Genomic DNA, 14,522 nt, shown 5'->3' with positions numbered 1-14,522 from the left:
TTTATCAGTTGGTGGACATTTGTACTTTGTGGATATTATGAATAAAGCTGTGAACATCTGTGTGCAAGTTTTTGTGTGAACATATGTTTTCATTTCTCTATGACCGGAATTGCTGGGTCTATGGTAAACTACATGTTTAATCTTTTGAGGAACTACTAACCAAACCATGTGATTTTTTTATCTGATTTTCTCACTTAACATTAATCATGTGCATTTTCATAAATTATTAAATGTTCTTTGAACACTTGGCTTTTAATGTTTGCAGACTCCAAATCTTAGTTAACCCCTGTTAGTGGGCATTTAGATTATTTCCAATTTTCATATTATAAACAGCATTTCAGTGAACATCTTTTTTTTTTTTAAGATTTTATTTATTTATTTGAGAGAGAGAATGAGATAGAGAGAGAGCATGAGAGGGTCAGAGGGAGAAGCAGACTCCCTGCTGAGCCCTGGGGAGCCCGATGCGGGACTTGATCCCGGGACTCCAGGATCATGACCTGAGCTGAAGGCAGTCGCTTAACCAACTGAGCCACCCAGGCGCCCCTCAGTGAACATCTCTGGGCATTAATCTTTTTATGCAGCTCTGGTTATTTCTGCAGAGCAGATTAATTAGACCACCGAATCAAAGAGCACAGGCAGTTTTAAGGCTTTTGGTGCATAATGATAAATTGCCTCCCAGAAAAGTTGTGTCAGGTTGCATTCTGGCAAGTTGAGTTCGTACTTTCATTGTCTCCTGAGGTCACCAAAGCTGGGACTTTGGACATCTCTGACCCCATACCCAGCTCAATATGTAGCACATAGTACAAGTTACACAAGTTAGTGTGAGCGAAGGAAGACCCAGTCTCTGCATTAACAGAAGCCATGGGATAGAGAGGAGGGTACAGGTGTCTGAGACTCCATTAAGACAGGCTCCATAGGACTTACCACCTGGTTGACATGGGGACTCACTGCAGACTTAAGTGGTAATAAGGCATCGTGAGGCCAAGAACCCTCGACGTTGAAGTGGCCAATGTGAGATGAGGAAGCCACCCACCGCAGTCACTTAGGGACAGATGCTGGTAGGGATGGGGTGAAGACTGGCAGTAACTCTTTTTTGTACTCTACTCTGTGGGCAGCAGTCTTTACATGGAGTGCTGGAAGAAGTACCTTCACTGAGCTGGCGAGGTCATCAAACTCTCTGTCCACTTGGATCTCCTGAGGAGAAACCCGTTACAAGGCAGTACATGATCACTGTCTGAGAACGTCACTGTTTTTCACTTACACAAGGTTTTGAAGAAACACCCTAGGGCCGCTTCTCTCCTATGGATGACAATGTCATTACTCCCCAAACCATTAAAATAGAGAAGAGAAGTGGCTCCAGGGGAGCTCCTTGGGGCCTGCACTATTTCTTGATCTGGGGGCTGGTTGCATAGGTGTGTTCTGTCCGTGGAAATTCACAGCCCTAACCCACGTGCACTTTTCAGCCACGTGCACTTTTCAGCATAGACGTTATTCCTCAATAACGGGAGTCAGGGGAAGAATACTAGCACTAATGGGGTCTTTCTCTACACAGGCCTTTCCTGTGGGGTCTGCTAGCTCATCCCCTCTTCTCAATGAACCTGGCTGGAAGATTTTAGCCCCATTTCACCTGAAGACAAGGCTGAAACCTGGGAAGGGTTTTACATGAACTGTCAGGATTCAAAGGCATTTCCCTTAGGGGCACCTGGGTGGCTCAGTCGTTAAGCGTTTGCTTTCAGCTCAGGTCATGATCCCAGAGTCCTGGATCAAACCCTGAGTTGGGCTCCCTGCTCAGCGGAGAGCCTGCTTCTCCCTCTCCCTGTCTGCTGCTCCACCTGCTTGTACTCACTTGCTCTCTCTCTGTCAGATAAATAAACAAAATCTTAAAAAAAAGAAAAAGAAGTATTTCCCTTAAAGCTGAGGAGAAAATCTAGGCTGGGGAGATTAGACTAATAACAGTAAGGAACAGGAAATTAGTACATTGCATCTAGACTAGTGTTATTCTTTAATTCAGAAGATGCCATGTTGATGACTCAGGATTTGGTCCCAGGCCTATCTGATTCTCACCTGTTTCCACTACATTAAAAGCTCCTGATAATAACCATAGGTTATATTGAATAAGCACATAGTTTTGGAGAAGAGTTTCATATATCATTCCTTTATTTTTTAAAAAATACTTTTTTAAGTAATTTCTGCACCCAGTGTGGGACTCAAACCCACAACTCTGGGAGTCACATGCTCTTCCCGCTGAGCCAGCCAGGTGGCCCCACCTCCTTTTTTAATGATAGAAGCTAATGCTAACAGGAATTCTCAGAGCAGGAGGAACATGGTCAGGGCAAGCTAATCTCTGGCTTTGGAGCTGTAGAAGCTGGGCAGGCAGAAGGAAGCAATAAGCCTGAAGGATTGGAATTGTAAAAACACGTCTCTGGAAGGGTTTTGACTTAAATCTGGGTTGACATCGACCAGGGTTAGAATAAGCAGTGATTTGTGACTAGACTTCCTTTCAATAACTCATATTTGGGGATTCTCTCCTTAATGTTTAATTTTTGCTTTAATTTTCTTTCTTTCTTTCTTTCTTTCTTTCTTTCTTTCTTTCTTTCTTTCTTTCTTTCTTTCTTTCTTCTTTCTTTCTTTTCTTTGACAGAGAGAGAGACAGCGAGAGAGGGAACACAAGCAGGGGGAGTGGGAGAGGGAGAAGCAGGCTTCCTGCTGAGCAGGGAGCCCGATGTGGGGCTCGATCCCAGGACCTTGGGATTATGACCTGAGCTGAAGGCAGACGCTTAACGACTGAGCCACCCAGGCGCCCCTGCTTTTAATTTTCTATATCAAAAAGGCACAATTGAATGAAAAGGAGTCTTAATCTCCCTCAAGGCCACATGAGTGAATCTTCCAGCACCATGATCCACCTGCAGACAGAACAGGCCAGGGCGTGGGGCAGGGCCACCTTGCAAGTACTAAACCTGCAGATCCAAACATCAGTGAACAGCGAGCTTTGTGTCCTCTGAGCCACCTAGTCTCTCTCAGCCAATGAAGAACCCAGGCAGGGGTTGGAGGTGAGACCATGGCGGGACCTCCCAATCAGGAGTGGGAATAGAGCCAGAGTGGCACTGTGACCTTACAGTCCAGCCTGGGGTGGGACTCAGATTCAGCCACACTAAGTATCTGGGCAGGGCACTCTATTTCTCTGATCCCCACTTTCTTCCTCTAAATGATAACTCATGGGGCTGTGGGGAGGATCACAGATGAGATTTATGAAAAGCTCTTACAGAGAAATCTAGGAGTTCTAGGGCAGACATCGGATTATCCCGGACAGACTTTAGAACTCCAAAGCAGCCTTCGCCTCGCATGGGATTCCTGGACATCTGAGAAACACACACACAACTGAGAAAAACCGAGCCCAGGGAGGCTCGTGGAGCATCTCCAAAGGGAGGGAGGGATTCTTCATATCTGCTGAGTGGCTCGGGACAGCCCCACTGTCTCAGCTCAGAAATTGTCTCCACTGACAGAATGCCCTTGGTGAGCCTGTGGGGCCAGGGAAGAGAGGAAGAGAATAAACACTGACTGAGCACCCCACCACCACCATGCCCAACTCCGTGCCGGGTGCCAAAGATACAGACACACAGGGTACATCCCTGTCTTTAAAGAGCCCACCCATCGTGGGGAAGAGAGGGAAAGGAAACATCATGAAAATGCAGTGCAATGACAGTGTGCATCAGCTCTCCTTGGGAAGTAAAGGTTAGGCAGGGGATAAAACACCAGCCCTGAACTTTACAGGTGAGGTGCGCAGAGCTGGGTATTTCAGCAAAAAGATCAGGAGGAGAAAAACAGAGGAGAGAGAATGCACCTTGTGCAGAAAATTCAGAGTAGCTTGGGGTGAGAGAATGAGCTTCACAGGTGGAAGACAGAAGGGTTATGGCAGAGCCTGGAGCCCAATGTGTAGTGAATGACGTACTACTAAGCTTGGATTTATCCAGAGGGGAGCCGCTGACAGGTTTAAATCAAGGAGGGACAGGAGCATGTTTCTGGTTTAGAAAGATCACCTGGTAGGTGATGGGCCAGAGATGGGAAGGGCCAGAGATGGGAAACTAGCAGGTCCACAGAATTTGAGGGGAAGTGAAAAGGAGGAGCAGGAAGCCTGAGCACTCTGCAGGAAGTAAGATGAAGGATGGAAGGCATGGGAAAGAGAGGGAGGGGTGACTCCATGGGGAGGCCCCTCTACCCCCTGCCCACGGGGACAGCCCTTAGAGAGAGATGATGTCTTCAGGTTGTGCTTTGTGCTCATGGGACATCCAGGGGACCATCCAGCAGGTGGCTGGAAATGGGGATCCAGAGCTTAAGAGAGGTCTGGGTTGCAGCGAGGGGCAGGGGTGGAGGAGTGGGTGGGAGAGGAGCAAGCCTCAGGCTGGGGATGGGAGGGCTACACGAGGCTCCTCTGCCAGTTGAAGGAGCTGAGAGCCAGGCAGGGCTGGATGCCCCCTGGACCTGGCAGTGCTGTCCTCTAGCACTTGCTGTTGGCACAGTGGCCCTCACGGGCCTGCTCCACCCCTGGTTGCACCCTCCCTTCTCCGTCCTCTGCTCTCAGCCCTGCCTAGCCACTCCTAGCCCACTGGCAACCCTGAAGGAAGGGAACCCTGGTGTGCACACGAGGCCTCGGCTAGGTCTGAGCATGGCCAACAGTACACCTGGGCTGACCGGGTGGGCTGAGAAAGAGGAAGGACAGCTGGGAGGTGGGGTGACACTGCTGGGAGGGAAGGAAGGGTAAGGGAGGAGTCTGAAGTGTATGGGTCAGACCAGAGATGGGTGAGTGGATGGCAAGGGAAAGAAGTGGTCACAAGAGGAAGCCAGGAGGCCCCCGCCCTTATCTGGGCTCCAGAACTTGTGTACCCCACTGCCACTGGAGTGGAGACATGTGGCAGGGGAGGGATCTGTGTGGATACATGCAGGGGGGCCTCTCCCATCAGGCTAGCACTCACAACAAGAATCCTCAGCGTCTGGTTGACCCGGAGGCCCAGGCCCAGGTTCAAGGCTCCCACTGCAGAGATGTGGTTGTTGCTGCAACAGAAAGACAGGAGCATTTCGCTACCTTCTGAGGAGCTGTGCAGGTTCATCCACCTGGTTGAGCTTCATGTTCCAGCCTCCACTGATGCTCCAGGGACCCTGGGCAGGTCAGTATGTAAAGGCTGGATAGTGACCCTGGGGGGTCCCGGTGTTCAGGGAGAACACTCAGCAAACATACCTAGAGCACCCCTACCCCCAGTGGAGGCCAGCTGCTGTTCCCAGGCCCTCCGAGCTCCGCAGGTCCTCCCACATGTTCTGCGCCAGCAGCACCCCATTCCTATCACCATGACAGCATCTGTTCTGGAAACCACCCAGCTCTGTCCTCACGTCCTCTCCTCCTGCTTCTCTAGATGGACCTAAACTCTGGCCCCAGCACCTCTCTTGGCCACTTTATCTCGGAGCCTGTCCCACTTCCCTCTGACCCCTCAGACCCCAGCTCTGGCCTTGAATTCCAGCACGTCTCATAGCCTCTTCTGGCCTTAGCTCCTTCCACGAGAAGGACAGAATTGCAGCAGGCAGACCCTGCTCACTCCAGCAGGCCCCCAGGGGAAGTGCTCAGCCACAGCAGTCCAAGACCTGTTGGGCTTCTGCCTCTTTCTTTCCCTGTGGTTTGTGGCCTCTGCTCTGGTTACTTGCTGAGGGCTGGGATGCTGCCTGAGCTTGGAACAGCAAATCACACACGGCAAGCACCCAGCAGTCATATGCTGAGCAGAGCATGAGCACTCACTCCACACCAGGCTCTGCTGAAGATGTTTTTTGTTTGTTTGTTTTGTTTTGTTTTGTTTGGAAGTAGGCTCTACATCCAGCAAGGACCCCAATGTGGGGCTTGAACTCACCACCCTGAGATCGAGACCTGAGCCAAGCTGAGATCAAGAATCAGACACTTAACCGACTAAGCCACCTAGGCATCCTTCTACTGAAGATGTTTTACATATGTGTTTTCAATTCCCAGCCCCCGCCTATGCAGCAGGAATTATGAGATCCAAGGTATAATGCTGAACTTGAGCGAGGAGGACGGAGCTGGGCGCTCTTGGATTGTGGCTCAAGCCCCATCATGGGTAGACTGTGGTAGGTTTGGGAGTTAAGGTGGTAAACAGCAGGAGGATCGTGGAGTCCCTGATCCCTCAGGTGACTTTGGACGTGGAGGCTGTGACACACCCTATGCACCTCACCTCATGTTGAGTTCCTCCAACACGTTGTTGGTCTTAAGTGCCTCACCCACCGCGGATGCTCCAGGATCTCCAAAGCCATTGTATGAGATGTCCAGGACTCTGAGGAAGATGTTTGCCTGGAATGCAAAAGAGTGAAGCCAGGAGACCTCCCATGAAGGTGGCCAGGGACCACAGCCTCAGAGCCCAGGAGGGAGGTGCAAAAAACACAGACTGAGAGCAGAAGGTCAGAGGTTCCAGGTAAGAATTTTGTGGCTTGGGGCACCTGGGTGGCTCAGTCGTTAAGCGTCTGCCTTCAGCTCAGGTCATGATCCTGGGGTCCTGGGATCGAGCCCAGCATCGGGCTCCCTGCTCCGTGGGAAACCTACTTCTCCCTCTCCCACTCCCCCTGCTTGTGTTCCCTCTCTCGCTGTCTCTTTCTCTCTCTCTGTCAAATCAATCAATTAGTCAATCTTTAAAAAAAAGAAAAGAATCTTGTGGCTTGAATGATGGCAACCAGGAGGACTGAATGAGTAGAAGCATAGCACCAAGGGTGGGTATGGGTGTGGATGACCCTCAGAGAATGATGCAGTGATCTGGCTCACGCCCACTTGGGGACCCAAAGGCAGGTACTCTGAGGCACAGAGCAGGACTCCAAAGCATTGTTGGGAGACTGTGATAGGGAGAAGGGCAGGAGCTTGTGGCTGCACTGGGAAGACAAAGCCTGACCTACGACTTGTGGAGCAGGATCCCTAGGTCAGCCCCGGGGGAGTGGGCCAAGCAAGGCAGCTGCTGACGTTTCCTGAGGAGAACCCCACAAATGTAGCCAGCACCAGGGGCATCCTGGCAGGGGCTAGGAGCCACCCATTCCCAAGGCCTACGAACCACAATATCCAAGGAAGCAAGTGGGATGTTTGAGAGTATGTGCTGGGACCCAAGGGTGCAGGGTGTCACCTCAGGGAAAAAAATCTGCATACACCCATTTAGTGAGCATGTTTCACCAAACCACACGATGTCCCCCACCAGCCATATGCCTATAATATCTATAATATCCAGAGAAGTTATGCAACATTCAACTGTAGACCCTTCAGGAAGCGTCTCGAGAGTGAGCATGGTGTTTTAGTCATGAAATGGGGCTGGGGAAATTAAAGTCACCAAACAAAATATTTTTTAAGCTTTTCTTAAAAGATCCAAGGCTCATTTCTGAAGAGCTGTAAAGTCAGGGAGCTGGCACCTCGGAGACCTGTCCCCACAGGACAAGCTGGATGGATAGACAGGCTGCAGGGCTGTTCATACCTCCAGTCCCCTGGCAAAGGCTACAGCTCCTGGTCCTCGAAGGTGATTCCAGCTTATATTAAGCTCGGTGAGTCCTGTATTTTCTGCCAGGGCTGGTCCAAGGATCTCCCCTTCAGAAACACCAAGACAAGCCTTATTTATTCTGTTCGTTCCTTCAAAAAATGATACTATGACCACAGTGTGCCAGGGTCTCTGCTGGGCGCCAGGGTCACCAAGTTGAAGCCGATATGGGTCTGCCCTGTCCTCAAGGGATTCACATTTAATGAGGGAGATACAGTTGATCTGTGAACAATATGGGGGTTAGGGGCACCAAACTCTGGTGCAGTTGAAAATCTACTTGTAACTTTGACTCCCCCAAACCTCAACGATTGATAGCCTACTGTTGACCAGAAAGAAGACCTTATCAAGAACATAAAGTGTTAACACATTTTGTAAGTTATATATATTAGATACTGTATTTTTTATTTCTAATTTAATTTAATTTTTTAATTTAAATTCAATTAGATACTGTATTCTTACAATAAAGTAAGCTAAAGAAAATATTATTGAGAAAATCATGGGGCACTTGGTGGCTCAGTGGGTTGAGTGTCCGACCCTTGATTTCAGCTCAGGTCATGATCTTGGGGTCGTGAGATCAAGCTCCACCACTGTGGAGCCTGCTTGAGATTCTCTCTCTCCCTCTCCCTCTGCCCCTCCCCCTTTGTGTGATCCCAATTTCTCTCTCTCTCTCTCAGATAAATAAATCTTAAAAAAAGAAAATCATAAGAGAAAATACACATATACTACTGTACTGTATTTATTTTAAAAATTGCATATAAGTGGACCCATGCAGTTCAAATCCATGTCCAACTGTAAACACAAATTAATGGGATATGAGCTATTATAGATTACAAACAGGGATGTGTTGGAACAGGGTAGGGACAAACCCTGCCTTAGGAGGGGTGCCAGGAAAGTGGGGACAGAGAGATAACCTTGAAGACTGAGGGTCTCACCACCTGTATATGCACGCACAGCGGAGAACACACACAGGAAAGAGCAAATGTGCGGAGGCATGAGGGAGCATGGAGCACTTGTGGAAATGCCCACAGGCCTGGTGAGTGGGGGAAAGCCACTGAAATGAGGTAGGAGTGATGGGCACTGGAGAGATGCTGAGAGGCCTTCAATGCTGGGCCAAGGCTTTGGGGCACCAACTAGTTAGTGGTGAGTAGGCAGGGAGGGCTTTAAGAAATGGCAAAGCTGGGCTCCTTAGCGACAGGTGTAGGGTATGGACTGAGGTGAGCAGGGGCATAGAAGAGAACCCAGGGGACCAGTTGGAAGGCTTGTGCCATAGTTTATAGGCAAGAGGTGATGAGGCTGGTGCAGCTGTGTGGAGAGAAGGCACCTGTGGCAGAGAAAGGAAGGAGGGAGTAGTGCAGGGTAAGAAACCTGGAGAGATTTTTAGCATGCAAAAATGGACAGAAGCCCCACCCACCCATCATGTTCTCCACTCTGTCAGCATTCAGCCAGTCTGACCTACTCCCAGTGCTCAAAAGCACCAGCACCAACATGACTCTGGGCTGTCCCCCTGGGTAGAACTGTTGACCCCCTTCTTCACCTAGCTAACAGCTCCTCATCCTTCTAACCTGGGTTCACAGCATCAGAAAGTCTTGCCTGCCCAGCTGGGCTGTGTTGCCTCCGGCCCCATGTCCACTGTGCTTCCATCCTTCCAGGCCCTGGTCTAATTACCTCTCTTTGCCTGGTCAGTCTCTCCCACCAGCCCAGGAGTACCTCAAGGATCTGAATTTGATACCTCTCCATGGTCTCAACTCCTCATGTGGTTTAGTAAGGCTAGTTCGAAGAAAGGCACAGAGGAAAAACAGATGCTCTAACTGAGCAGAACTAGCTTGCTTGGGGGCACCTGGCTGGCTCAGTCAGGGGAGCATGTCACTCTTGATCTCGGGGTTGTGAGTTCAAGCCCCACCTTGGATGCAGAGATTACTTAAAAATAAATTCTTTAGGGAAAAAAAAAGGAGGAAAAGAAAAAAGGAAAGAGAGAGAGAAAGAAAGGAAGGAAGGAAGGAAGAAAAGAAAGGAAGAAAGAAAAAGAAAGAAAGAAAGGAGGGAGGGAGGGAAGGAAGGAAGGAAGGAAGGAAGGAAGGAAGGAAGGAAAGAAAGGAAGGAAGGAAGGAAGGAAAGAAAGGAAGGAAGGAAGGAAAGAAAGAACGAACGAACTAGCCTGCTTGGCCAGAACCCACTGCAGCAGGATGCTTTTAGCACCTTGGAGAGCTCCCTGCAAGGCAGCTGGGACTCCCTGTGCGGCCTTCCCTCTGGATTCCAAACCCAGCACTGGGTCTGACACCCAAAGATTCTCAGGTACAGGTATGCACTTTCTCCCTTCCTCAGACACTTCTAGGGCTGGGAGGAGAGGGTGGTGGTCCCCACTTTGTAGGGAAGCCCCTTCTTTGCTGAACAACTTGAGGGTGAGAAGGTTTCTCTACGTACATGAATTGGCGTCTTGAAATTCCAATGCTTGGACTTCATGACCTCTGTGGCCAACTATGAGGTAGGTGCTACCTTCACCTTGGGTCAGATGGGGAGAATGAAACCCAAGCTCTTCACCCTTCAAGGGAGTCAGGCCCACCCACAGATTCCCACTTGAGGAAACAAAATGATCCTGCTGAGTTTGTCCTTTTCTGAGCTGAAGACCTCCCTACCACATATTTGTGCAGCTTTTACAGGGCCCTAGCTTCCTGCCCTCTCCATTCTGGCTGCCTCTCTGGTGTTTGCCTTTTCACTGTGAAGGCCCAGGGGGACATCTATACTCAGTTTGTTGGAAGTCTGAAATGATTTTATTTATTTATTAGAGAGAATGAGCAGAGCGAGGAGCAGAGAGAGAGGGAGAAGCAGACTCCCCGCTGAGCAGGGAGCCTGACGAGGGGCTCTATCCCAGGACCCTGGGATCGTGGCTGAGCCGAAGTCAGGTGCTTAACTGACCGAGCCACCCAGGCGCCCCTGAACTTCTCTTTTAATTTCACAGTCTTCTCATAATAATTTTCTTAGAAGGTAAACAGGTTCTCTGGCAGTTAAATTCTAAGGCTGATCCTCAAAGACCAAGGTTGGTACCACCCCCACTCTAAGCTGCTTGAGACAGGACAGCGATTCCCAAACTTCCTTGATCAGACAAATCTCCTAGGGCACCCATTAAAATGTAGATGCATGGGCCTCGCTCCACCAAGATTCTGGTTCAGCAGGTCCAGGGCCCAGGAATCTGTGTTCCTAACCCAGGGTCCCAGGTGATTCCTATAATTGATTGGAGTGGTTGAGGTTAGACAGGTGCATGCTCCTAGCAAAGCAGATAGCCTGTGCAAAGGTCCTGGGACAAGAAAGTGGTGAGATCAAGGAATCCCATCAATGTCTTCCACAGTGCTTGCAATAAAATCTTCATGCCTTTTGCCAAGATTTGTAGGCCTGCAGCCCTCCGCTGCCTCTTCAGCTCATAGTGTAGCCCCTCTCTCCTGGCTCACTAGCCCAGCCACACCGGTGTCTATCAGTCTGGGAAATAAGCCTGCATGTTCACTGTTCCTCTGCTTGAAATGCTCTCTCCCTGGTCTTGCTATGGTTGATTCCTTCCCACCCTGCACATTTCAGCTTAAATGTCATCTCACAGAGCCCTCCCCAGCCACCCGTCTAAGGCAAGGGTCCCCATTCATCTCTAGAATCATGCCCTGTTTGTTTATTTTGTTGCACCAATAATTATGGAGAATTATCTTGTTAAAAGGTGTTCCTTGAGGCCAGGGACTCTGTTTTGTTCACAACCAGGTCACTAGTAGCTAAATGAGCACCCAGCACATGCAGTAGCAGGCAATGGCAATCTGTGGAAGAGATTAAGAGTTCTGTGTGGAAGGAGTGGGAGAGGGGCAGGCCAAAGTGGGACATGGGAAACAGGAGCCAGAATACGAATGTTCAGAGCGGTGCTGCCATCCTCCACCCGCCCCTACCCCAGGAAGGTGGGCTTGAGTGCCCCATGGTGGCCCTGGCCGGATGTTACCTGCGTGGTCAGTCAGCTGGTTATAGCTCAGGTCCAGGGATTTCAGTCCCGTGTGGGCCAGCAGGAGTTCAGCAAGGTACTGGGCTGCATGCTCCTCCAGGCCGTTCCCTGCCAGTTGTACCTTCTGCATGGTTGGGTTCACCGTGAGGGCAGCACAGATCGCCTGCGCTCCCACCACTCCCATCTGGTTCTCTGACAGGTCCACATCTAGGGGTTGGCAGCACTCCTCCATCAGTGGGATCCAAAGCCAGGCACCACCCTCTTCCACCTTCCTCTATCTCCCAAACCTCTCGGCCTGAGGCAGCAGAGGAGGCAATACAGCTGGACTACCCTGGGGTTGCACGGTGACTCTGCCTCTCATCAGCTGCATCCATCCCCTCAGGCCCCAGGCAGCTTCTTTGATGCCCACACCCTCTCCATGCATCCACACGCTTCTTTGTCTAGGGGCTCAAACCGCCTACTTCATGGTGCTGTATAAGATACCTGTGATGGCGAGGCAGCCACCCCGTGGATGATTCATGCCTGGCAGCAATATAACACACCCACAGAAGTCTTCACCGATGAATTTCTGGGAACTAGCAATGACAGCCCAGGTGGCTGTGCACAGAGCACGTACGTGAGCCAGGCACCTTGGTGAGCCCTTCATATGTGGTTTCATTTCATACTTAGCACAGCCCCAAGGGCTAAGTGCTACTGTTGGGGCCATTTCACAGATTGAAAACTAAGGCTCAGCAAGGTGGAGCAGCTTGCCTGGGGCCCCCTCACTCATCAGTGGTAGAGGTGGCGTTTGCATCCAGCCCCACTTCATATCCACCCAGCCTTCCACTGTCTCACATCGCCCATCCCCTGCCTCTCTGTTGGAGGACTCTCTCATCCAGCATTTAGGCAATAGGAGGCCACCATATGCAGGGGGTTGCTGGCCAGAAGAGAAGGGGAGTGGGGGGCGGGCTGGGTTAGGAGAGGAGTAGTATCCAGCATTGGGGGCACCACAGAGAGTCTACCTCCACCCGCACCACCCCACCCTGTGATGAGGCCCCTGCCCCAGCAACGCCAACAGGCCCCGGGTGAGAAGGCCCAGCTGTGGGGGAGCCCACACCCCCCAGGAAAGGGAAGACTCAAATCTGCCCACCTGCTCCACGCTCAGCACCTACCACAGATAGTGCTGCTTTTGCTCAGGGCACCTGCCAGGGCCTCCACGCCGGCCCCACAGAGCCCATTGTCTCGAAGGTCCAGCCGCTTGACATAGGGATTGGAGGTCAATGCTGAAGCCAGAGCCCGGGCACCCTGGGACAAAGAGGGACCTGAGGGACCTGGTCCTTCCCAGGGGTGAAGGCCCCAGACACAGCTGGCCAGTACCCTGGCTCATTTCCAGGACTCAGCCCACCCAGTGCCCTCCAACTAGAAGGCCCTCCCCTTCCCACATGCCCAGGGGACACCTTCTTATCCTTCTAGGCTCCACCCAGATCTTACCTCCTGGAACCTTCCCTGACTGCCCCCTCCCCAGCAGGTTAGGGGCCCCCTGCAGACCCTCCAACCCTTACACTGAATTCTGTCATAGCCCTGATCCCACCTGTCACCCAGAAGTGGGGATGGGACATGTCTGACACAGAGCAAGGCCAGGGAGTATGTGGTATGGGCTCAAGAAGGGGCCACTCCCATGGCTGCTGCCTCCCAAGTCCTGTCACTCCAAGCCTGGTCCCAGGGTCTCTCCAGGGTTACCTGGGGCCCCAGGCCATGGTGCCTCAGGTTCAGCTCTGGGGTGCTCCCTTGGCGCAGAAAGCAGGAGGCAGGCACAACACTATGGGCCTGGCAAGACCTCAGGTAGAGGGTGTCCTTGACCAGTCCTCCAGGCCCACGGATACCTGATAGGAGAAAGGGAGATGATGAATGTGGATCCCTCTCCAGACACAGTCGCCTACTCCCCTGCCCTGTGTCACCATGCAGCCTATGTTCCCCTCTAGAGGCATCTTTTCCTGTGCTAGGAGGGACACTGAAAGTCAGAGAAAGCAAATCCTTTCCCTAAAGTCACACAGCTAGTAGTAGTTAATCCTGGCATAGAACCTTTCCCGTCTGATGCCAAAGTGCATGCTGTGTCTTTTCCACTGGATTGCAGAACACATGTTTTGTGACTATTTTATGGGGGAAGAAATTGAAATAATTCTAAGTTCTATACATTTATTAGCTTAGTTGTTCCTGTGGGTTGGGAAAACCCAGCCCTGATCCTATTTCGGGGTGGGACACCCCTTGTTACATTGTTTGGCGGGGTTTAACATCACTCACTTTGGAGGCGTTTTCTGAAGGTGCAACTCCTGATGCCCCCAGGAGCATTGTGGGGGAAGCACGGGGTTGGCTGGAGGGGCCGCCCGCTGTTCCGAAGGTGTCCCACGGAGGGGTGCGCTCCCTCCTGGACAGGGTTCCCTTGCCCGCTTGGCCCCAGCCTGCCCCCTCCAGCCCTGCGGGAGAAGCGCCCTAGGTGAGGAGACAGCACCTTCCATCTCCCGGTCGGAGTCTGCAACGTCTGAACACTCCTCGGTCTCCGGGGCGCCTGCAAGACGCCCAGCGGCCGCTGCCACCTCTTCCTCCTGCTCTTCCTTCTCCCCGGACCTCTTGCTGGGAGCCCTCATGGTTACGCCCATTTCTCAGTCGCTAGCACTGAGGCGGCAACAGGGCGGCCAGCACCTAGAGCGTTGCCCGGGGATATGGGCGGACCCTCCGGCTGCGTTGACCAATCGAATGTGGCGCACAGCGAACAGGCGCCCGCTGCAACCAATAGAAACGCGCCTCCCCGTAGCCGTCGCCCGGGCAACCCGGTGTTGTTGGTTGCTACAGAAACCGCCGCTGGCGTGGGCCGACCTTTCGTCTACTCAGTCTGGGCAGATGAGAGCGTGCGCCAGGGTTCCAGCATCGCCCCCACACCTTCCACGGACTGGGGAACGTGGCTCACTCCAAAGCCTGTGCCTTTTGTCCCTATGGCCTGCGGGCGCGCTGCGCAAGAG

The 14,522-nt window shown here is 51.7% G+C and overlaps 1 protein-coding gene across 1 annotated transcript; it reads right to left on the bottom strand.

The window, feature by feature from the left end:
- Positions 1-944: 944 nt before the first annotated feature.
- Positions 945-14,150, bottom strand: LRRC74B (leucine rich repeat containing 74B). Its single transcript, XM_045886406.2, has 9 exons — positions 14,015-14,150; positions 13,246-13,388; positions 12,678-12,810; positions 11,527-11,733; positions 7,500-7,609; positions 6,228-6,343; positions 4,971-5,049; positions 3,264-3,359; positions 945-1,194 (listed from the first exon to the last, which is right to left on the bottom strand). The coding sequence occupies exons 1-9, from the start codon at positions 14,148-14,150 to the stop codon at positions 1,039-1,041; spliced, it is 1,176 nt and encodes a 391-aa protein (XP_045742362.1). The 3' UTR covers positions 945-1,038.
- Positions 14,151-14,522: the final 372 nt, after the last annotated feature.

The sequence above is a fragment of the Mirounga angustirostris genome, unplaced genomic scaffold (genome assembly GCF_029215605.1).
Source record: "Mirounga angustirostris isolate CCGP_5_RB_7025 unplaced genomic scaffold, mMirAng1.0.hap1 SCAF_14, whole genome shotgun sequence".
Classification (NCBI taxonomy): Eukaryota; Metazoa; Chordata; class Mammalia; order Carnivora; family Phocidae; genus Mirounga; species Mirounga angustirostris.
Note: the sequence above shows the minus strand (reverse complement) of the source record. Positions and strands in the feature narration are given on the sequence as shown.

Coding starts and splice junctions, on each gene's coding strand:
- LRRC74B (XM_045886406.2), bottom strand. CDS start 14,150: ATGAGGGCTCCCAGCAAGAGGTCCGGGGAGAAGGAAGAGCAGGAGGAA. Junction 13,389..14,014: donor CTCCGACCGGGAGATGGAAG/GTGCTGTCTCCT, acceptor TTCTCCTATCAG/GTATCCGTGGGCCTGGAGGA. Junction 11,734..12,677: donor CAAAAGCAGCACTATCTGTG/GTAGGTGCTGAG, acceptor GCCAACCCCTAG/ATGTGGACCTGTCAGAGAAC.